The 24,354-nt window shown below is 38.8% G+C and overlaps 1 protein-coding gene across 2 annotated transcripts in view; it reads left to right on the top strand.

The window, feature by feature from the left end:
- LOC149312764 (fibrinogen-like protein 1) overlaps positions 1–23,357 on the top strand; it is a 30,550-nt gene extending 7,193 nt beyond the window's left edge. For both annotated transcript variants that reach the window (XM_089526983.1, XM_089526984.1), the window contains exons 2-7: positions 3,871–4,051; positions 6,656–6,815; positions 9,015–9,112; positions 12,513–12,601; positions 13,165–13,352; positions 22,839–23,357. In XM_089526983.1, the coding sequence (XP_089383109.1) occupies positions 3,871–4,051; positions 6,656–6,815; positions 9,015–9,112; positions 12,513–12,601; positions 13,165–13,352; positions 22,839–22,998 (876 nt within the window). In that variant the 3' untranslated portion in view covers positions 22,999–23,357. The remainder of the gene's footprint in view (positions 1–3,870; positions 4,052–6,655; positions 6,816–9,014; positions 9,113–12,512; positions 12,602–13,164; positions 13,353–22,838) is intronic.
- The last annotated feature ends 997 nt before the right edge of the window (positions 23,358–24,354 follow it).

Here is a 24,354-nt window from a genome sequence, read left to right as displayed (position 1 = left end):
AATTTGCTTTTGTCTAAGTCTACAGGGAAGAGCATGACTCCACTACCCTCTCCTATCTCTAAGTTAACTGAATGCAAACTACTTTACAGTTTGTTGGTAGACTGCAGCAATTCAAGCAAGAACATGGCTGGGAATATCTGATTTCCTGCTTGGGTGTCTTTCATTTGCAAAGCCAGAAGAGGGAGTGTGTTTCACAGCATGGTTTTCTAAAAGCTAGATAGAAAGAACATATAAATAACCACCTGTTTCAACTCGAATATCTAACATAGATTAACAAGGAAAAAGCCACTGTTCTCTCCCCCTTTGTCTTCATTGCTTACTGATTACACTAGAACCCATGTCAACAAATAGGATGGATAAGGCACATTTGTGTCATATGGCTTGGAAGTTACCGCTCCTAGCATACCTTAGCCATCATGAGTTATTCTGGGAGTGTCAGTCTAACAAAGGATGCATCTACACTGCAGAAATAATGGAGTTGAACACAACTTTAATTGTTGTAGCACCATCCTATAAAATCCTGGGATTTGTAGTTTTACAGGGTCTTTAGACTTCTCTGCCAAAGAGTGCTGATGCCTCACAAAACGATAAATTCCAGGATTCTGTAAGATGGATCCTTGGTAGTTAAAGAGTGTCAAACAGCATTATTTCTGCAGTGTAGATACATCCAAAGTAACTGTTCCAAGTTATTTGTATCCCATGTGCTCAAGAAAGCAGTGAAATGACCACTGGATAAACTGTATTGATTGCCACTTTCTCCTTTAAAACAAGGACCAAGCTTTTTCCAAGTCCATATTTGCATATTTGTAAACTGAGAAAGTCCTCATTGTATTTCATACGCTTGTGTTCCCTTTATACATGATGTCATCAGCATATGTATCTTTTTGTTAAGTATCAGAGCTCAACTACAAAAGGTTAATTTGGCATTAGTGCAAAAAATCATGACACTCAGCACACTGCTGCTGAGCTGGTCAAATTCACTTGCCTTCAGTGCATGCAACTGCAAGTGATACAGCTGCAGATTTTCTCTAACACATCTATTCTACCTATATAAAGTAGGCAGGACTTGGAAACATTACTTTTTTTAGACTTCAAGTGTCAGAATATTCCCCAGAAATATCCTATGGTCATGCTGCCTTGGAGATTTTAGCTCCACTTCAAAAAACTAACCTTCCAAGCCCTGTAAATAGAGGTAGTATATATCATGTTGACTTTAGTAGAACATACTTGGTATGAAAGTGCAACGCCAAGACCATTTAATTAGTAGCTTAATCTCCAGAAGTTTAGTTTACTAAAAGAATAATTTTAATCAGGGAGAGCAGTTATAATCAGTTGGGCTGCAACTAATTACAAGGATACTTATTCCCTTTGGCAAAGCTGTGCCTGGAATAGAGTTACAAAAAATGTATGAAAGTGTCACTTTCTCTCTCATACCACACACAGTAATAAGTAATAAGACAACTTACTGAACAAAATTTATTTTTGCGATTTTTTAATTGTTTTATAAATTGTGAAGTCGAAGGCTTTCATGGCCGGCATCCATAGTGTTTTGTGGATTTTTCGGGCTATGTGGCCATGTTCTAGAAGAGTTTCTTCTTGATGTTTCGCCAGATGCTGGTGAAACGTCATGTTTTATAAATTGTGTGTGTGTGTGTGTATATATTATAAATACATCCCCAATATAAACACCATTAATATTTTAACAAATAGAGTGGAGTGGACCCTTATCTGTGAGGTTCAGTTCCTCCACCCCCTGCAGATGGCAAAAATGTGCATGGTTGCACCCCATTCCATTTAATGGCGGTGACATGCACACAGTCACATCAGTGAATCCTTGTGCACACACTGCCATTGAATAATATGGAGTTTAGCAATCCGCTGACTGTCAAATATGCAGAGAGGCAGCTGCCAGTACAAAGGGTTTCTTGTAATTATATTAGGAAGTTACCTTACAGTTTCCTCAATTCCTGAAAAGAATATAGATGCTTTTAGTAACATGCAATTATACTAAAAATTAGTGCAATATTGTTTGAATTATTCAGTCAAATAATTTATTGAAAATAAGAAAGCATGACACCTGAACCTGAAAGGATTTGGTGCTCTAGCTTGCATTTCTCCCAATGCACCAGAGAAACAAGCCTTTAAAAAGCCCTGCCTTCTTTCTCTGGCTTATGGGAAAGGAACAAACCAGAGTACTGGTTTCTGGTGGGTTCAGATATTCAGTATGTTTAGTTGTTTCAAGTACTACTGACCAGCTGGTATTCATCACAGTTATTGCAAATTCTGGCTTGTCATAATATCTGAATGCACAAAGAATATTACACAAAATAAGTTACATTAAGTTCAATAGGACTTACATGGTCAGATACTGAATCCACGAAAGGCAGGTAAACTGCTAAACATTATTTGATCAATTGACAGCCCTAAGAAGCCTCTGTGTCTATGAATTGTACTACTTTTCATTTTGTGCAGAGGGGCTTCATTCTTTGCACTGAAGAAGCATCATTGCCAACAAGCAGGAAAGTTGCCTTTTGGAGAGATTGTTAGGAGTATTACCAAAGCTGCTTTGGACTGGCACTGTGCCCATCCCTCTGGAATAGTTTCCTGACAAGCTGCCTAATCCCACCGCATGTTTTCCAGGCTGTTCTCCATTGCCATATATTGGATTGCACTCAAGGGTAGGAATTAAATGAAAAACAAACATCTGAGACACAACACAAATATTTAAAAGGCAAGCATGCAATCAAGATCGCTCCAGAGTCAACATGCCTCGAGCAATAAATGCTTATTTAAAGCAACCTAGAAATGAATACTGAAGGTTGGAGGGATCTAGTTTAAAAATAATATTCCATTTTGAATTTTTGTCCATGTAGATGTTTCAGTTCTATGCCATTCTCCGTCCCACTCTCTACCCATTTAATTAATTTCATAGCATTTGTTAACAAATGTGTGAACTGTGTCTTTCGAAGTTAAAAAAAACAACTACTATGGGGAATGGAGAGACTCAAAAAAGTCTGGTCCTATACCACTTTCCCATTTTACCACAAGTAACAGTATGCAATTATGAACCATACTGTATATATGTTTCCTGGCTATGGTAACAAATTCTTACTTTTAAGTGAAGCCAAAAAGGAATTAAGTTGAGGGTTCACGTTTTTAATCAGCAGTGTTCTAATGCTGAATAATAGTGCCATAATTCCTGTGCAGAAACGTCAATGGAAAGAGAATAGTAAACAGAAATACATCATGATGGATTTGATGAAACAGGCACAGTGACAGATAGATAATATTTATTTGTTTAAAACAATAGGTCATAAATCAGCATAAAAGGAGACCATAAATTCCAATTGCCAAATTGTGACAAAAACTGAGTACAGAATGAGTGTGTGTGACTTTTTGATAGCATCACTTGGGATAGCAAGAACAAAATGTGCTCATTATTGCTCATGAATGTATTTACTGTACATTTCACCAACTGAACTTTTTTAAAAAAGTACAGTACATCTGCATGTTAATAACACTCAGACCAGAACCATAGGCCCAAACAGATAGACAGTCAATTATTTCCCATCCTGTAAAGGGGCTTTCCTTATTAACTGCTCTGTTCTTTAAATAAGAGCAGTTAATTGGTTAATTGGACTTGTTAATCAACTCAAACCTTAGAAGGTGCATTCCAGAGTTCCTCAGCCATACATCTGGAGGGCACTGGTCAAGGAAGCCTGGAAAATATTTTCAAACAGGGTTATGGAATTGAAAGTGACAGGGGATTTTATAGTGATTGATGATAAATTTGCATCCTAACATACAGTACAGCATTTTGCCAGTGCTCATAATGTCTTTTTTTTTCTTTTTCCACCAACCCTCTGGCAGACTTTAGAGAGTTGTTTCCAAGAGCAATTGCGGCTTCAGGCCCAGGTGAGACTTTTGGAGCACAGTGTGAGGCAGCAACAAGCAAAAATTGTTCAGCTTTTAATGGAGCGGGATGCTCAGAAGAGAGATAAAGGAGATGAAAACAGTGTCATCAGTCTGGGAGAAGAGAGGGAGTATACAGGTAAGAACTGAATCGTTTTGTTTTTCATAGAGACTCAGGAAATTGACTGAAAAATTTTGTATGCTGATCACAGTTTGAAAACCAAGCCATGAGTCAAACGTCCAAGGATTAATTCATCCTATGGGGAGTAAATCCACTGCGTCTTTTGCTGAATGGCAAGTCAACATTTATGGCAACTCCATTGATCCAGTGGATCTGAGTCTAATTGGGACTAACAATTTGATTTAAGCACCAATATGAAAGACAAATCCCTGATTCCAGCTAACTGCCTGTTTTCATTTTCCACGTTCCTGGCATTCCATGTCATAAATGAAGCAGTCAGTATAGCAAGGGGCCGGGAGTTCTCAGGGATCATATTCAAGTGTGGGCAGGGCCAAACGAAAAGGGCAGAATTGGAAACACCAGCAAACTTTCTCTTGAAGAGCTTTCTGTCAGTATCCAACCCTGGAGAAACGCAGCTCCTCCCTTCAGGATGGGGAAAAAATTGATACAAATTTTGAGAAATAATCAAAATATTATTTTGGATTATATGGGGAACTACATATATCAAATCTGTCCTTTTTCTTTGGCCTTGCTCACACTCCTTAAATTGCCAAAATATGCATTTTATCTAGCTAGTTATCTAATGTATATTATTTAACATATACCAAACAGCAAACTTTTATGCCCCACTCCCAATTAATGGAATCCTCATGTATTTTGATTCTGCAACAGGGATAGGCAACATGTCATCCTCCACATATTACTGTACTTCAATAATTTCTCACCATTGGCTCTCCTGATAAGAGTTGCAATCCTCCAGCATCTTGAGAGATCACATGTTCCTTGCCCTTGTTTTACACAAATAAAAGCTGGATGCATTAACTGATTTGGCTTACTATTTCTGAATTATGAGACTCAAGGTGGTTTAGTATATACGTTCAAACAGAATACTGCTAAAACAAGGTATACTACAAAGTTTTTAAAAATAAAATTGTTATATCAAATATATTAATTTCCAACCATTTAAAAAGCAGTTAAAACAGAATAATCACTATAAAAATAGAGCATAGCTCAGTTATAACCCATTATTTCTACAACATGCTGAAGCAGAGATTGAAGGGAAATGGTGGAAACTATTGGTAGGTTCGGTATATAATTAAGATTTAAAGTAAGTCAAGTTTCAAACTGTTTTCAGTTTATTTATCTAGCCAGAAAAATATGATTATATGTATTGGGTTGTTCTACAAGCTTACTCTTTAAAAGTTCAGCAGAGATATATTGTGGCCCAAGAATGTTAGTGAAATTTACTTCAGAGTGTACATGCAAGTAAGACCCAATCTTATTTTGTGCGTAACATCACTGGTAATATAATTCTCCAACAACATTTCAGATGTCTTTACCCTCTCTTTACTCAGTTGTGTTGGATAGTTAGTGAAAGTGGCAATACCTATTACCTAAAAGCATTTTCAGTTGGGGGTGACCTGAGACAGCTGCAAGCTGACATCTTAATCACTTGTCTTAAGGTTCAATATTTCCTGCAGCTGCTTCCACACATGAGCTCCAACAGCAGGGACCCCACTTGTCTCTGGCACCCCCTTCATTAATCATGCCCAAAATCTCAGGAATGATAATGCTGAAGGATCTAAGCTGAAGCGGATGTGTCATAGTGCTTCCCATCCAGAGAAGAGAGGGATGCAACAGGTCCCACACATTCTCTGGCTTCTGGGACACAAAATTTCCAGGAAGAGATGGGGCTGTTACATTTTCTCTAAGAATCATCAGTCTCTAGCTCCTTAGTGCTGGATCACTGCAAGGAAAACAAAAACAAACTTGAAACCTGAAAAAGATGTTCCTTTGTGCTGTAATTCTCAGAATTCCCCTGTTCCCATTGACATGCTAGCTGGATTGGGGAGTAATAATTCCTAAAAGTAACTTTCCCAAGCTTTGCTTGTATCCACCTTTTACCTTGCTATATGGTAAAAATACCCTAAAGGCACCAGATCCTGACTCATATTGGAAGCTAAGTAGAGTCAGTTCTAGTTAGTGCTTGGATGGGAGACCATCAGTGAATATCAGAAGTTGTAGGCTATATTTCAGAGGAAGAAGTGGCAAAACCACCTCCGATGATTTCTTGCCTAAGAAAACCCTATGCAATTCATGGAGTCACCATAAGTTTGCAGGCAATTTAAAGACATGCATGCATACACACAAGGGCAGTAAAGGTAAAGTTGTACCATGCATGGCACATGGAACTGGAAGGGGGCACTATTTTACTAGATTACAATCTTGTCCAGACTACTGGCTAGATATGACACAAGTGTTGTGATTTAAACTATGATGATAAATTGTGGGTTTTCTTATTAATCATCAAGCCAAACATCACCTTGAATAAATTCTTTCACTGCTTGTCTCAGATTACAAAAAATAAGTGGTTTAAAAAGCTTATTTAAAGTTAAAAAGAACACTCCTTAAGCCAGAATGTATCTGCAATGGGTGTCACTTGGCTCAATAGTTACCCATTGTTCAGGACAATATATAAGCAAATATATTGTAGAAGTTATGAGAACCGAACTAAATGTAGTCTTTGGAATGATAAATTGATTGATTGACTGATTGTTGCAGATTGTGCTGAGATTTACAATGCTGGATATGCACAGAGTGGATTTTACAAGATAAAACCTCTCAGGAGCCCCCATGGATTCTTTGCCTACTGTGACATGTCAGAAGGAGGAGGATGGACAGTCTTTCAGAGACGTTCAGATGGAAGTCAAGATTTTGATAGGTAGAGTTTGGATTTAAATATAGAAATATGTTGAACCTTATTGATTCCAATAATTCTTGGCAGTGAAAGATATTGCAGATTTTTTTAAATGTCCCTTCTGACTTCTGTTGTGATTGTTCTCCATGCACTTACAGTGCAAATCAAAGGTGGGAAATCTTTGGCCTTTTGGGTGTTTATGGTCTACAATTCACACAATCCTTTACTGTTAACCATTGTGGTTGGGATGTCTGAGTCAGGTTTTTGACTAGGATAATTGAAAATTTGATCTTGGTGAATTCTACCATAAATGGATCTGATCTGCTGTACTGGTTTTAGATCTGAATATAGAATTCAAAGACATAGCCTTAGCACTATTAGACTAACTACAAAAGAAATTGTAGCATAAGCTTTCGTAGACTAGGTCTACTTCCTCAGATGCATGGAGTGCAGGTAACCTAGAGAGGTAGACCTAGAGGTAGACCTAGAGACTTACTGCATGAGAAAAGAAAGCCAAAATAAAACAGGAGTGTAGGAGTTTTCTGTGTGCCCCTCCGCATGCCATTGTAGCACTTTTGTTCTCTTCCCAAAGGAGATGGTTATAAAAGTGTGCCTTTTGTTAAACAGATTTTTTCCAGCATGACAAAAGGCACACTTTTACTATGTTCTCTCTTGGAAAGAGAAAGGAAGCGCTACAACATCACGTGGAGAGGCACAGAGAAAGCTGCTATTCTCCAACTCTGTTTCAGCTGTCTTTTCTCATGTGATAAGGCTTCTAGTCTATGAAAGCTAATGCTACAACTTCTTTTGCAGTTAGCGTCAAAGGTGCCATGAGATCCCTTTGCAGATCTGAATATCATTATGCTTTCCGATATCATGCTTTTCAGATTTTTGCAGTGCAGTTCTATTCTTGTAAAATGTACCAAAATGCATTTTCAAATGCTTGTTGAAATAAAAATACATAAAGGGTTTTTTTTAAAAAAAAAATGTAGATTAACAAAGAAACAGGAGAAAATGGATATATGAGTAAACACGTGAAAAGGTGACCTGGGTGAAAAATAATGAAGGGATGGACAGATTAATCTGATAGCTAGAGGAGTGGATTTCACAAGTAGGTAGATGCAAAAGGGTTGGCCTTTTTGGAAATCACCACCCTGTATTTGGAAGGTTGCCTAGTAGTGTTTTGCATTATAGTATTTTGAGTGCCAGCTGAAATTTTAAAAAATTTGTCAAGGTATTTTAAGAGTTGTTTTGAGTCCTCTTATCCTTTTGTTCTCAGTTTTCTCTTTGTTCCATTTGTTGTGCTGTTTTTCCTGCTGATTTATATTGGTTTTATTACGTGCTGTCCAGTCATTCTTTCATTTTTAGTGTGAGTGGGAAGTGATTTAAAAACGTGGGAAGTGATTTAAAAACAAACAGTGCTTTTGTAGAATTTGTTCAACAACCTCCATAGATTTGGGGGCTGGTAGAAAGCTGTAACAGGAGGCTTGTGATTATTCTAGCAAGAGATTCAGAATCTGCTAACCATGGATAGCTTTTCCTGGCTGCCATATGGTAGTTAATAGTTAATGCAGAGAAAACCACCACAAACAGAATGTGTTATTGGCTGTTGCTTGGCTCATGTCTTTTGTGGAAAATGTTTTATCTCAAAATTATTATTGCTCTCTTGATGTTGTAATCAATGATACAAGGAAGATCACCTCTTTGATGTAACTGTTGCTTAAGCTAGTTGCTGGTAAAACTGCTAGTACAGGTACTGGTAAAAGCTGTCCTGAAAACACTAGTCAGCAATCCTAGATTGCACATTTGTGATTCCAAGTATTGCATCACTTGTATGTGTCTCAAGATGACAGTCACTTTTAGGAACTGGCAAGGCATATTTTATTAACAAAACATCACCTGCCAGGCCTGCAATTCTACTTTTGTGGCTGAACACAGACATGCAATCAGTGGTATATGTGGAAACAACCACAGACCTGTGTACACTTTTCAGGAATCACAAGTCTGCAATCATGACCAGGAAAATTGAGCAACTAGTGACTAGACATTTTCACTTGGAACACCACAACCTGTGGCAGCTATGTGTAAGCATACTCCAAATATTCTTCTTTCTGTAATTTGGCATTGTTAAAAGGCTGTGCAGCTTGAAAGGGTATTTTTGAGACCATTTGGATAATCCATTTTTCATGACATGAATCAGAGATATGCACACTTTATTTTCAGAGACTGGGCTGAGTATGAACAAGGTTTTGGTGATTTTACTTCACCAGATGGCGAGTACTGGCTTGGAAATAAAAATCTCCACTATCTGACTTCTCAGGGTAAGACCTCTATAGTCAGTGTTCATTAGGGAAGAGGAAATCAGTGAGGACTTCTTGTGCAACGCTAACTGCAAAGTCAGGAGCCAGTAATAAGACCTCTCTGTAGCCCTAGCTCAATGAAACATTTTCAGATATATATCTTTCTCTAAGTCTGTTGTACAAAGTGATGAGTTTATATATTAAGGCTGCAGTCCTTCCCTCAATTACCAGGGAGTAAATTCTTTGACATCAATGGGGATTACTGCTGAGTAGACATGTCCAGAATTACATTGTAAGGCTACAACACTATACAGACATTGCTGATGATAAACTCCAATTAGCACAATGAGGCAAATTGCCAGAAAAACACTACATGGCCAGGCCTACATTAGGCAATGTGAGGCAGTTAACTTGGACAACAGATACTGGTGGGCAGGATATAATGTCAAAGGGTTACCTGACACACCTATGTGTGTGTCTGCCACACAGCCAGCCCTGTGCTCAGGTGCACGCAATTGAGTAGTGCTGAAGCACAATTTAATAGTTAACTTTTATACTAAGAACTGGAAGAGGTATCCTCTTGTGCTCTGAGACAACAGCAAAATATATATTTATTTATTACGGCACACAGCCAGCACAACACAATAGCAAAAATGTTTAGGCACCAAACAAAGGGGCAACAGTGACATACAGACTTCCTAATTTTCCTACACCTGCAAGGTTTTTTTAAGCAATCATATTAAATTCATGCATGTATATAAGGAGGATATGTATCAAGCTAATGTTCACGTTTACATGCAGAACAATCATTACACAAAAGGTGTTAAAGAAAAGCGTACTGACAATAATTGGTCAGTGAAGACTTTTGAAAGGAAAGAGGCATCAATGCTTGTATAAAGTGATAAGTGAGAGAGCAGATTAATGCCACACTTTATTTTCATCTCTCTCTCTGTTTAGTCTCTGTACTCAATCCTTTTGCTTCCTTCTTATCTGTAGATATCATTTCTCCTTCTCTCAAGAAGTTTATCTCTTTGTTTTCTTTTGTCTGGGAAGGAGCATCCCTAAATGGATCCTAGCTTACAGCGATTCATGACAGCCAACTTTTAGGCACTGTTCTAACCAAGTTTAGGTCACCTTCTTTTTCCTATCTGCTTTTCTGTCCTAAGATGGATTTCCTGAGACAATAAACATAAGTCTTCTTTTTTACCTTACAAGAGCATCTTTTGTCCCATTTCTGCCACAAGCTCTTATTGCATGCTGCATTCTGCTTAATATGGATATCAAATATCCTTAGAAATACTTGGTACTGTCCAGTGTCTTATAGAATTTATTGTTCTTCTTGTTGTTATATAAAATATATATCTTGTATATAAGCCTGAATTTAATATGACTGGGTTTTTAAAAATGTATATTAGTATGTGCAATTCATTTGTCTCTTAATATTATAAATATTTGGTACAACAGTGTATGTGTATTGATGCTGCTGGAGGTCAGTGAAATGTCATGAGCCAGGCTGTTAAAGAGCTGAAGTTTGAAAGAGGATTTACTTTGTGTGAAGTATACCCTTACATCACTTTCTCCCCTGAGAAGAGAGAATTTTTCAGAGATGACAGAATTGAAAAGGAATGCATACAGAAAGATTTAGAAGCAAAGCTTCACTCAGAAACTGTTGTCTGCATGCAGCTTTTGGGGCTGTGGTTTAGAAGACCTAGTAACAGTTGATTCATATCATGATATGTTCATCCTTTCATCCTCTGGTTACTAGTACCTGCTTGATAGCAGATGCTTATAAGCATTGTATAAGAATGTTTGGAATTGTGAAGCAACACAGCCATCACATGGTAACAGCAGTAACCATGTCAGAATTATTTCCTTGTAACTCTGCCCCCAGTCTGCATGGTTTTAGTTTTGTTTTCATTAGTTCAGGAATCCCATAGTGTTATACAAGGCTGGAGCCATTATATACAGATTTTATTTTATTTTTTGCCTACAAATAAGCAGGCTGAGCAGATGTTGAAGTTGTACTATTGCGGAGAAATATATTGGCATAACCCAGTAGCACAGCCAGTGGAATTGCCCCTGAAAGATACCCAAATGATCAATAGATGTCACAATAAGATAGTGTTCTCTGGGAATCACTGGTGGTAGGAGCAGCTAAGGACCAGATTCCTTTAGTGCAGACACAGCCAAAGTGCAAGTCATTTGTACCTCCCAAGCCCTTTTTGCAGATCCCAGAAGCCCCATATGTGTGGGGGATATTTAACTGTGACCCCAAGCAGTTTTAGGCCTGAGCCCTGAGGGGACCTTTTGGCCAAAACTGGAAATGATCTTTGGGTGTGAAATGTATGCATGATCTCTGAAACTTCTTGAAGGTGCCGGATCATATGTTATCATAACAGTTAAACTAAATAAGAGCCAGCTCTTTGGCTTTTCTCTTCCCAGAAAAGTAAACGGGGGGAAAACCATGCTACAACAAGCCGGGTTTCTCCAGTATGTTTCTCTTTACTGCACTAAATAAATAATGAACCAACAGTGTCTATGATTTGTTTACTCACTTCTAAGAAGGACAGCCAGCATGGTGTAGTGGTTTGAATGTTAAGACGATGACTCTGGAGATCAGGGTTCTATTCCCTGCTTGGCTGTGGAAACCCATGGGTGACCTTGGGCAAGTCATACACTCTCAGCCCAAGAAAACCCCATTATAGGAATGCTATAAGGTCACCATAAGTCAGAAATGACTTGAAGGCACACAATAACAACAAACTGTAAGAGGGAGTGATGCAACACATGGGGCCCATTCACACTACACAATTATATTGCTGTTATTCTACTTTAACTGCCATGGTTCCATCCTATACAATGCTATGATTTGCAATTTAGGGAAGAACATTTAGAATTGGCAGCCAGAGTGCTCCATTATTCACCAAATTACAAACACCAGGATTATATAGAATAGGACCGTGAAAGTTTAAAGTGGACTAATAGTGCTAGAACTGTGCGGTGTGCATGAGCTTCAGGATCCAGCATACTGAATTGTCCCTAATAAGCCAGAAGCCAGCAGAATTCTGGCTTGCTGTGATAATCAAATACAATCACTGAATCATTGGATGATAGAAAGCTTTATCTCTTATTATAGTGATAAAATCTATGTATGAATATTTTTATACTTTAAATATAGTTAAATCATTTCAACTAAATAAAGAATAAAGACAATTCCATAGTAAAACAACAAGATGCAGTCGGTCCAGCGCTTCAGCATAATGTGCATTCATGTGAAACACCATCTTTTGATCAAATAATTAAAGATCATAGTTCAGCCACATCTCTCAGTACTCTCTCAGTGTTTATGGATAATAGAATAAAAAGTAACCTTTTGTTTTCTCTTGATGATTTACCCTCAGTATTGTTGTTATTTATTTAGGGAATTATACCTTAAAAATTGATCTTTCTGACTTTTCGGATGAACAACGCTTTGCACAATATGAAAATTTTCGGGTTGCAGACGAACAGGTAATAAGTTTTTTAAATTTAACGTTCCTATGAGAAATTAGGATTCTAATATTATGGGTGGGAAAATGTCCCATGATTACCTATTATATTGAGGGGTGAGGTGTTTAGTGAATAGGATGTTAGATTTGGACTAGGAAATCCTCAGATCAAATCTCCATTTTGATGAACTTCAGGAAATCATTATTTCTTAGTCTAACCTACCTCATGGGGTTATTCTGAGGATACAGTGGGATAACCTGCATTTGAACAGATGAGTCGATATTTTTTTTTAAAAAAAAGATAAATATAAATAGGGCACCATTTGATCAAATGAGGGACACACTACAGCCTTGAAAGAATTACTCTATTTTTGGCATTTGCACCACCCTTTTGGCCCAATGTTGGATCATTCCCAAGATCAAGATCTCCACCCAAAAGCCTTTGCAACTGGTCATTTGGTAGTGTAAAGAGCACTCATAGTACTCCATATTGGAAATTTGATCTGTACAGTAAAACAACATTTTGTGTTACGTGTTGTTTATATGACTCTCTTATGTCTTACGCCTTCTAAACTTTTTCACTAGAGTTCCTACACAATGAGTTGTGGACAGTACTCTGGAACAGCTGGTGACTCCCTCACTGGGGGGTTTCACCCTGAAGTCAAATGGTGGGCAAATCACCAAGGGATGAAATTCAGTACAAAAGACAGGGATAATGACAACTATGAAAATAACTGTGCACAAGAAGATAGAGCTGGATGGTGGTTTAACAGGTTGGTTTTTTCTTTTTCACTTTTCTTGTTCCTGAAATATTTTTCTATGATTTTGACTCTAAACTTAATTGTGCTAAGACAAAATACCTATATCCAGGTCACAGCCTCTCAGCTTAACACACTTAACACAAACTCACTCTCTACTCTACCAGCATTAGGACATACTTAGTTCCTGAAAAGTTGCACTGAATTTGTGGAACTTTACTTTGAATGCAGCCTGGAAGCAACCTCAGAAGGATGCCAGGCTGAGTCAATCCTGAAGGCCCTGGCTGGAATCGAACTCACAATCTTGTGGCTGTCAGTGAGTGGCTGCAGTACTGGCATGTCACCACTGTGCCACCAGAGCTCCTGGTTTTAAATCAACTTGTACTCTTTTGAAATGTACATTTTGCTGCATGTCTGAAACTTTGGTTCTCTTTACTGCACAGTGAATAGGTTTACTGATAATTTTGTGGGTACCCTTTATGCAGCCTCAAAGTATATAGTTTACAAATTACCATTTCCTCAGTCTATTTACCAGTACCCAATTACAGCAGTGGGAATCTATTGTATTTCTCAGAATGCAGGTTGTGTCAATTCCTTGTAAAGCAAAGAGGGTTGATTTTAAACAATGGCATGAACAGAAGTCCTGAATCTTTGTGCTCTGCCAGACTTTTGTATCCTTCCATCATGAACCACAACTTCAATCATCTTCAGTCATCATGCTTAGAACCGCCTCCCCCAGTCTGTTTCACTGCACTGCAAGGGAAACTACCATGGGAAAACAATGGAGTGCTTGGAAATGCAGGTGGGAAAGGGCCTGTGGATTTCTTTCCTACCCTATCATGCTGTTGTGCCTTATAACATCCCCGCCACAGCTCTGAAGGCCATTGTCAGCAACCCAGTTGTGATACAGAGGTCTATCACCCTCATGTCTTGTCTTTTGCCCTCAGCCAGATCAGACATAGTCTTCAAAGGATAAGATAGGAATGAGTGAATACTTTTAATAGGTATGGTTTTTCACCCCTTCTTCCGAGAGACTCCGCATGTTTTCAACAACATCATAGGGACCCATGTGGACTACTCAGACAATTATAAACAAGAGAAATACATAAATGACTGCATTTAAGCTACATCCATGGCATATCTCAGGGAACTATGACAGCAGCTGCCAGAAACATTTGTCAAAAAATGCTAGATTTTCGTGCTAACAAAATACAGCTGAGCTATATAGTTATGCAACAACCACTATAGAAATATGCATGTTCCTTTTGAAATGATTTGCCTTTTACCATTTTTGAGCAATCTAAATGCACTTGGCAAGAGATGCCAATCTGAGTTAGCTTTATTCCTCATCTGCGTCGTATTTTATTTGTTCTGGATTTCTGCAGGGAAGCTGCCCAGACCTGTCCATTACCTAACAGACCCTGTCAACAAATGACTGCAAGGGTCTTGCCATCAGTCCCAAGCCAAATTGCCTGTGTGAAAGTACAGTCTGTTTCAGCACTCATCAGTTTGTTTCAGCACTTTATCATTAATGTGATAAAAAGGAGGAAGTGAACCTGTGTGTAAATCCTGTTCCAGTGAAGTCAAACCTTCCACTGACTTCAGAAGGAAAGTTGTTTGTTGTTGCAGGAGACTTTTGAAAAGTCACATTAGTTTCTGGTGACTCACCACTGAATATACCCCCCACTGAGTCACATTTTAAGAGTTACGGAATAGTTATGATAAATGTATTATTCCAGCACTTGTTGTTTAGTTTATTACCAGTAGTTTATTACCAAACATAGTTAACATCTAATCTTCCTTCCACAAAACTAACACACTTCATAGCTATGGGATGAAGCCTTCCTCTCTCCCCTCTACAGTTCTCTTGAGACCAATGAAAATGTGCTTCTGGGTGTGGAGAACCATTAAGTAAAAGCGGAGAAAGAAACTGAAGGGCAGATGAAGAAACTGACCAAAATCCCATGCTCTTTTAAATTAAGGGAGAAACAATTCAGGATCCAAGCCACATGTGATTTTGACAGATACAAAAGGAAATTTAAAATTACTACAGCCCCATGCCAGCACTTTTTTAAAATGACATTTTGTACTACATCTCCCAGAATAGTGGCCATGCTGGGAATTGTAAACCAAAAGTAATTTTTTCCAAACTCTTCCCAATCCTCTATGTATTTACACAGGAATCAGTCAGTGTTCACTGGGAGTTCTTTCCAATTTAAATGTATACAGGATTGCAACCTCAGTTGGACTTTGCATGTGAGTTGAATATCACCTGATTACTCTGGGCTGAAAAGATGCCTGTTCAGAGCTGGATTAAACATTAGGCTAAGTATGCCAAGAGTCAAGATCGAAACTATACAGTACTGTCTACAACAGGAACTGTGAATAGGAAATATTCTTAATATCAGATCTCCTTAATATCCTGCACATCTTAGAAACTCATAAATGTGCTCTTGTCACAAGTCAGAGAAGGAAGTGACCATATTGTGTGTCACAGAGAAACTATTCCCTGTCTACAAGCAGAAATAGAACTACCACACATCCTGAACTGCAGTGGATATTAAGTATAGGATTAGGTACTTTAACTGGATTACAGTTCAGTTTAATACACCCAACACGGAGATGATTCGTGGCCTGATTTCAAATGCTGCCAGACAAGCTTTGCAGGGGAAATTATTTATAACAGCTTTGAGTTAGGCACATCTCTGTCACTGTTTCCATTTAAGTTGCACAGGACTCTAATTAGGGAAAACCAAATTACAGGATCTAGCAAAGAAAAGCATTAATTCAGTAGGCTGGTTTCAGCTGTCATAGCACAAAAGTACTTTGTGGCCACTGAGCTGCTTGCTGGAAAACTTACCTTATTTGATAAGATTTTAAAGTAAGTTTTAATTTAGACAAAAATAATAATAAGATAAGGTAAATAAGTTCAGTAAATTAAATATAGTAAGTAAACAAGATATGTTTATTCAAACATCAGTTGATGCTGAAGTGACATTTATGTGCTGTTCATTCTTCTGTTTATGTCTTTTTAACTGGCTTGTTTGTTTTCTACATATATATCCTGCCTTTCCTCTAATTATCTAAGATGGTATTAATGGCTGCCCCACTCCTCTCTACCTTCCCATTTTGTCTTCACAACAACCCTGTAATGTAGGCCAGGCTAAGAGAAAGTAATAGGACCAAAATCACACAGTGAATTTGTATGGCTGAGCAGCAACCTGAACCTGGATACACTAAGCAGTTTAGTGCACAGCTAAAAAATCTGGCTTACTTTGCTCAGTTTGAATCCTCTTCCGAGATACAGCCAGATATTATCAGATGTATTTTGCCACCGGTGCTGCTTCCTGCCTAAAACTCGCCTAAATCCCAGCTCCTAGCCGCTCTCAGACAGCCGATTTTCAAAGTCAAGAGCTGGGATTTAGACAGGAGGCGGCATTGGCGGCAAATGCGTCTGATAATATCTGGCTGCATCCTGGAAGAGGATTCGAACCGGGCAAGGTAGCCGGATTTTTTAGCTGTGCACTAAACACCTAAGTCCCAGACCAAGATAATAACCATTATACCACATAGTCTGTCTTTTGTCTTTTAATATATATTTAAATGTGATACTTGTTAGCCACTATGGGCCCATTCACACTGCATTTTAAACTGGACTCCAAACTGGTTTAAATTGGGGTAGTTCTCACTTGAGCCGGGTTTTCCTGACCTGGATTGGGGGGACGCGGTGCAAATTCCCCTTACCCAGAGTTTTTTTTTTAAATGGATTTTCTTGTGGTTCTTTTCAAAAGAACCATTTGGGTTTTTTGCGGGAACTGCCAATTGGAATTCAAAAGTCAATCCCATCCAGTGCATCCCACTGCCTCTGATCTTCCTGCCCTTCTTCCTCTTCTCTCCCCTCCACGCTACCTCCAGTCTCGTCCTTCCTCCTCTTCCTCTCTCCCATGCTGCCTCCAATCTCGTTTTTCCTCCTCTTCCTCTCCCCCCATGCTGCCTCCGATCTTCCTGCCCTTCCTCCTCTTCTTTTCACCCAGTCACCTCTGATCTGCCTCCACTTCCTCTCCCCCCCCCCCCGGCCAAGACTGTGGCATTTTATCCTGTTGCCAATATGAACGGAATCAGGGATAATATGTCACAATCGTGGCAAAATAAGTACTTAAGTATTAGCATAGGATGCCCTTGCTTTCCTGAATGGCAAACCACTGCAGTTTCAGCAAGCCGTGAACACATTCTACCTTTCCCGGCACCCTCATGTCTTGGTAAAGCACTGCCTGACATAGCAATTGCAAGGGCATTTCCCTCAAGGCTGAAGTTCCATCAATGCAGGGAGAAACCTTACTTTCCTTGCTTCAGTGCAGAGTCCCAACAAGCTATCTTGGCACTTCAGGTCATTAAATTACCTCATAAAATAATAATCTATGCATCTGATGAAGCAGACTTTGGTCTGGGAACACTTATGCTATCATAAATATGTTTGCCTTTCATTTATTGCAAGACTGTTATTGAGATAGCTGCATACTGTTGAATATGCTCAGAGAAAGAAATCTGGCTAGCATGAGCTTTACAGTCATGACACAGAGGAAGTCTCTGCATAGTCAGATGTGATCATAATGCATTTTAATCATTTGTAGCCTATAATATGAAAGACTTTGCGGAGTGAGGAAGGTCTCTGTATCTGGAAAAGAATTGGCCATATGATAGCAATGATGGGTGCAATGCCTGAAAATGGCCAGTGTCCATCCTCTCTTTTCTTCTGTGTTTGCTGTTTGTTTTGTTTTTTAACTGCGCCTTTTGTACTAAACAATGAAGCATTCAGAGGAGGAGTGTTATATGCAAGAACTAAACATGCAGCCATAGGCACAGGGGAAAGAAATGGCAGTAGGCATATAAAGAGAAAGGATGCAGTTCCCTTGATTGCTTGGTTGCCAAGAGGGATAAAAATCTGATTTACTGGGACATAGCAGGGATTTCTTTTTTCCTCCTGGCAAATCAAGGAAGTAGGAGAACAAAGATAGCAGGAACAATCCATCTGAGGTCAAATCAGATTACAGCCCATAAGATCACACAAACTGTCACCTCTAAAGGGAGGTACATCCTCATGCAGTATATAGTTAAAATGTGAAAGTCATTGCCACAAGATGCAATGGCAGCTGCCAGTTTTGACAGCTTTCAAAGGGAAACAGATGCATTCAAAGAGGTCTGGGCCATAAGTGGCTGGTAGCTACGATCGATATTATCAAAAGGCAATATGTTTCTGCAGATCAATTATTCAATAACAAAAAGAGGAAGATATAAGTTCTACTTGTGGACTTCCTATGGGCTAATAATAGTTAGCTTCTTTGTGAATAAAACGATGGACTAAACAGACTTTTCATCTTACTCAAAGTGGCTACACCCCTGCATAAGCCACATTCCATTGAATAGGAAATACTTCCAGATGTGACCGAATAGACTTCAATCCTGTGTGCAGTTTAGGGCTTCAAATGGTTACTTTTTTAGACTACATCTCTCACTGTATCATCTAGCCAACATAGCCACTGGCCATAGTGACTGGGAGATTCTGGTAATTGTACTCCAAAACAGGAAGTTTCCAAAACTCTGGTACACTTAAATGAAAATATGTAGTGCTGAAGACAAGAGAATTACTGGGTAAACATGCTTAGGGATATGCTGATTAGGGATGTGCGTGAGAGAGATTTGTTATTCAGAACATTGTCTACAGGTCTCTACTTTCTTCTCAGCACAGGGGCAGTGTTACAATGCCAGTTTAGGACTTGGTCAGTTTTGTATCTCCTTATTTCTTGGTATTTGCAAGTGCACACACAGGTTACCTATTTAATAGGGATGTTTTGCTACTGAATTTCAGTTCTGCTGCATATGAGATAGGGCATCTCTCTCTCTGAGGCTCTGGAGTACCAAAGCCACTCAATGCAGCATGTGGTGGTCTGGATAGGGCAGTCTTTTGACTGTGCAGGGCAGCTAACTAGCTCTTGTAATCACAGACTTAGGCTATGTCATATTTATATATATATAAAGCATATAACCAACATCATAGACAAGCCAGACCAAAAACACTGCAAAAGAGGAGTAAACTTTTGTTTCCTCTTTTATTTTTTTAAATAACATGTGAGTCACCTATGCAGGTATTCATGGCAGGTACGGTATTCTTCACATTTCACCGAAAATGGGATGAAGAATACCTGTGGCGTTTCTTTATTTACCAGGAAACCTAATCTGCTATTATCTTTGATTGGTGATGAAAGAGAAAAAGCAATGTATTTATTTATAGTTTATTTATATATTATACTTCTCCAAAAATTGAGATCCAATGCTGCTCACATATATTATTAAAATGCTACTGTTAAAACCAGTGATCTTATTAACACGCAGCTGAGTGAAAACAGTTTAGAAAGCACCATGATTAAATAAAATAATTACTTATGGAAAAAAATACAGCACATCCACTAAAAGCCATATCCTTAGCAGGCAGGCAGTTGCTGAAAGCTTGCCTGAACAAAAAATAGAATTCCAGCAGAAGGAAGATAGGGAAAAGATCAGCATAACCTGCATTGGGTGGGAATTTCTTAGTCTGAGAGCAGCCACTAGGAAGAACCTTCAGTGTTTCTCCCCAAGTGTGTTTCTTGGAAAGGCAAAACTATGTCATCCAGTATTCAAATCCTGGGAAACTGTTGCATGGAACACAATTCTAGTTTGCAGTACAGAAAGTTGCCTTATTGAACTGAGCTTAAAGTCTGAAGCTTGGAAAGCTGTTGCCTTGCAGTTCCTCCTGAGTTGACATGTAGCCAATTGTGCTGAATTTAATATAGAGTGCACCCTTGTTATCAGTGGGGGATCCATTTCGGATCCCCCCACAGATAGTAAAAAACGTGGGACCTTATGTCCTGTTTTTCTCAATGGGAGCTCACTCTTGCTTGCGCAGCCGTGCACACGCACCCATTCAGAAAACCGGGGCTTGCCATCTGCGGAAGCTCAAACCGTGGATGGCAAGCCTGCGTTTGGCACAGGTGCACTATACTTGCTGGGGAGAATGTCCAAACTGGTAAGAATTACATCTGGCCCTACCCATTCCTCCCCTAGTATGAAGCCCTGAGGTCTTTCCCAAGTTGGAATTTGACACACAGACCAAAATATTTCCTATCTAGAAGGTAGGTTTAGGTCCAACCCCTTTCATTTCTCCCATAGATACAAACAGCTGTCTTTTTCTCCGGTGGTGAAAACTAAATTGCTCCACTTAGGCAGTGATACATGAACTAAAAACAACATTTGCACTCCATTCCTGATGCTGGCAGAATGAGCCCACCACTGACTGGGATTTCTCAAAAGCTTATGTTGAGCAGTGCTAAATCAGACCAGAGGCCTATCTATTTGCAACATTCTCTTTCTCCAGCAGCCCCAAACGTACCCATGGTATTTTTAAGCAGGTAACTCTTGCATCTTTTTTTAAAAAATGAATATAATAGCATCCTCCAGGTTTTGTTCCCCAGCACCTGGAATTGAGAGGCAAGGGGATTAAGAATGGGGGAGGGAAAGATGCATCACATCCCTCAAAAAGGCAGGGTGATAAACCAAACTTATCTTCACACATCACATAATGATGACCATTTTATTTATACTGCTATTTCCCGGTAGCACATTCTACTGTAGATGAGAAATCCTATCTTGCCCTGCAGCAAACTGTCAGAGGAGATATTCTTCTCATTCTCCCACCTTCTGCACTCCAGTTGCAAGTACTGACAAAGCACTTGCTATTATTAATATTCCTGCTCTGAAACTAAAGACCGGCTGATTGTCAACAGTATCCTATAGAAGTCACTGTTCTGTTCTCCAGGTGGCTATGAAAACAACAAGGAGTTTGATTTCCCTCCCCCTCATGGAAGCAAATGAAGCCCTGTAGCATCACACCAAATTTTGAAATCAGTTCATAGAGGTAACAAAGAGGGCTGCAGAGTGTTAGAGCAAAAGAGGGAGGATTTCTTCATAGCCAATGAAAAGGTAGCTCAGTAAATCTAAGCTGCTGGCTGTTGGCCAGTTTGCCTATATTTAACCTGCACTGAGAGTTCCTAACAGATACGAATCAGTTGCCTAATAGCTCGCGTCATTACTTTTGTCCTGTCATGTAAACCCCATGTGTTGGCAGCAAATGCATTGACAGAGTTCCTCTGGAACAACTAACTAAATACATCCAGACAATAAACATTCCTTCTGTGGTTTTTTGATTGCCAGATATTCTTCTCCCTAGGTACAATCTTTACAAGTTTGGAAGCATTCTCTTATGAAGTCAATTATCCCATTGACACAAAAACTATAAACAGAGGAATAAAAAGCCTTTTGTTTTAACTTTGCATACTCAGACCTTCTCACAAAGCCTCTTTGGGCAACACACAGGTGGGAATTGTGTGATCACTAAATGTTGTTGAATGTTGAACTCTCAACATTTCTTACCATTGGGTGTGCGAGCTGAGGCTGCTGGGAACTGCAGTTCAACAAAGGGGAATATAGAGTGTGTATCCTTACACATTGAAGGTCTCTAAACTGAGAAACTAAAAAAAGACTAACCAGGAAAGTCAGGTACTTAACAATACTCCAAAAACTTCTTTAAACCATAAATTGCATGTTTATTATAATAATACAATTTTGGACATCCAATGGAATAATCAATAGCTGCATACCCTTGCTGTGTGATAACAAAACAATTTTGAATTCTGAAATGCAGAAATTTAGAAGTGTCACACACAAGGTCTACTATAGCACCTATTTGAGAAGGCAAGAGATGAGAACACCAGTTCAGTAACAAAGAAATGAAACCACAGAACCCCCAAAATTATTTACTGGCACAGTCTAATGTATGTCTCTCAATTGTTTGTATCCATTTAAATGATAATTACATTACAGTTCTACAGCAGCGATGCTGACAGAAAGTCATTAGAATTCTACTCCAGCGCATCTGAAAAATACTAAGCTGAGGAAGATTTCACCTTGATGTCCCCCAAAGATATTTTGGGCAGCACCTCCTGGCCATATTGATTAGGGCTTATAGGAAGGCACCAGTTTACCTACTCTTATTCTAGACCACAAGGAGTCCAGAGAGATGGTCGTTTGCATTCCTGTAAAATTGTCAACACCCCTCTCTACAATGGTTCCCTGTTGCCATTTTGGGGGAATGATGTTCTTGAATTCCAAAATCTCTTGTCAACTTGTCACTTTGTTATGTTGAACTCTGCTATGAAAACCCCAACAGGGTTCATGTTTGAGTTGTTTAAATCTTCTCTTTTTGGGGGGGTATGCCTTTTAAAGCCAGCAAAATTAGAATATATTATGCTTATGTTTTGAAACTTGAAAATTATGATGAGTCAGAGAGGAACTGATAACTGGTTTCTAGCAATACAAATATGCCCCAATCAGCATATGCAAATACCAGAGAAATCACTCACTCTTGTTTCAGTCTAAAGTATATCTTTTATTTCTTTTATTTTCTAACAGATGTCACTCGGCCAATCTTAATGGCCTGTACTACGATGGACCCTACTCAGCAACAACAGATAATGGGATTGTGTGGTACACATGGCATGGATGGTGGTATTCTTTGAAATCTGTTGTCATGAAAGTCAGGCCATCCAATTTCCGTCCAAAAGAACTTTAAGTCTATTTCCTGTCAGTTTCAGTTGTAACATGTTTGATTTCTTCATATACCACTGTGTAAATTGGGAGCGATTCTTCTATGGATCGTGACTGAAATCCAATAGAAAGTTAAAGTTTCAGTGGGCTTAAATATACATAATGCTGAGTCAAGGCAAATAGATTTTACAAAGGGGCACGTAATAGCAGAATGTGACCCCTAATATATGGTGCTGATGAAGGAACTATGGAAATCATTCTAGGTATGGCCAATTTGATAGCGGCTTCATTGTCTGAGGGTTTGGGATTCAATGTATTTGTTTGTCTTTAAAGTGTCACATGACTATTGATGTCATACAACAGATTTATGTGGCCACTCCTTTAAACTAAGCAACAATGTTGGTAAATTATACCTTTTAAAACAAAGATGTATAGCTTCGCACTATCACAATATATCTATATACGAAAAGCACACTGGATGTAATTCAGTCTTCCGGATGCTTTAAACTAGTGACCTATATACTGCAGCTTTAACATGCACAGTCTGCAATTTTCGTAACCCTATATCCAGCTTGTCACATTATATTTGCATGGGCTATAGGTCTGGGAGAGCCAGATTTCATAATGGATGCACAGTAAGTGAAACAAAATGAATGTGATTAAGCAGATATTACTCACATCAAATTAAGAGTACACTTCCCTTAGTTATTAGAGTCTATAATTTCTGCTATTCAATTTTGATGTGATTTGAAGTTATTAAAGAACCTGAACGTTGTTCTTTACATAATGGACTTTCTAAGCATAGCCAGCTCAAGATGAGTCATTTTATCTTTTTAAGTGATACAAACACATAATGGGAGAGAGAAACAGCAAATTCCCATGCATAATCTCCAGAGCTGACCTTTGAAATAATGTGCAATTATATATACCCACTGCAATGCCATGGGTACATTATGAGTACATGCCCACTTGTTTGCTGCTACTCATGGTACTTGACACTTTTCACCCCGTTATGTTTTCTGTTTTGAAAAACTAAATAGTTGCAGATGTATAAGTGACAAAAGAAAAAAGAGAAAATGACAACAAACAAACAGTTTGGAATAGAGTCATTTATATAGTTCATTTATATAGTCAAAGAAGAAAGTGCCAAGGAAGGCTTAACACTGAACATTAAGAAAACAAATAATGATCATGGAGGAGCTACACAAATTCCATATAGATGGAGAGGAAACTGAAATGGTCAATGACTTCTCATACTTTGGATCAATGACTGACTGGAATGTAAACTGCAGTCAAGAAATCAGGAGAAGACTAGGACTGAGAAGGGCTGCTATGAAAAAACTAGACAAGATCCTGAAGTGAAAGACATACAACTGAATAC

This window comes from Sceloporus occidentalis, unplaced genomic scaffold, assembly GCF_023333645.1.
Source record: "Sceloporus occidentalis isolate IW3139 unplaced genomic scaffold, rSceOcc1.0.p SCAF_5, whole genome shotgun sequence".
NCBI lineage: Eukaryota > Metazoa > Chordata > Lepidosauria > Squamata > Phrynosomatidae > Sceloporus > Sceloporus occidentalis.
The sequence above is the reverse complement of the archived record's forward strand: the minus strand, read 5'-3'. Positions and strand labels throughout refer to the sequence as shown.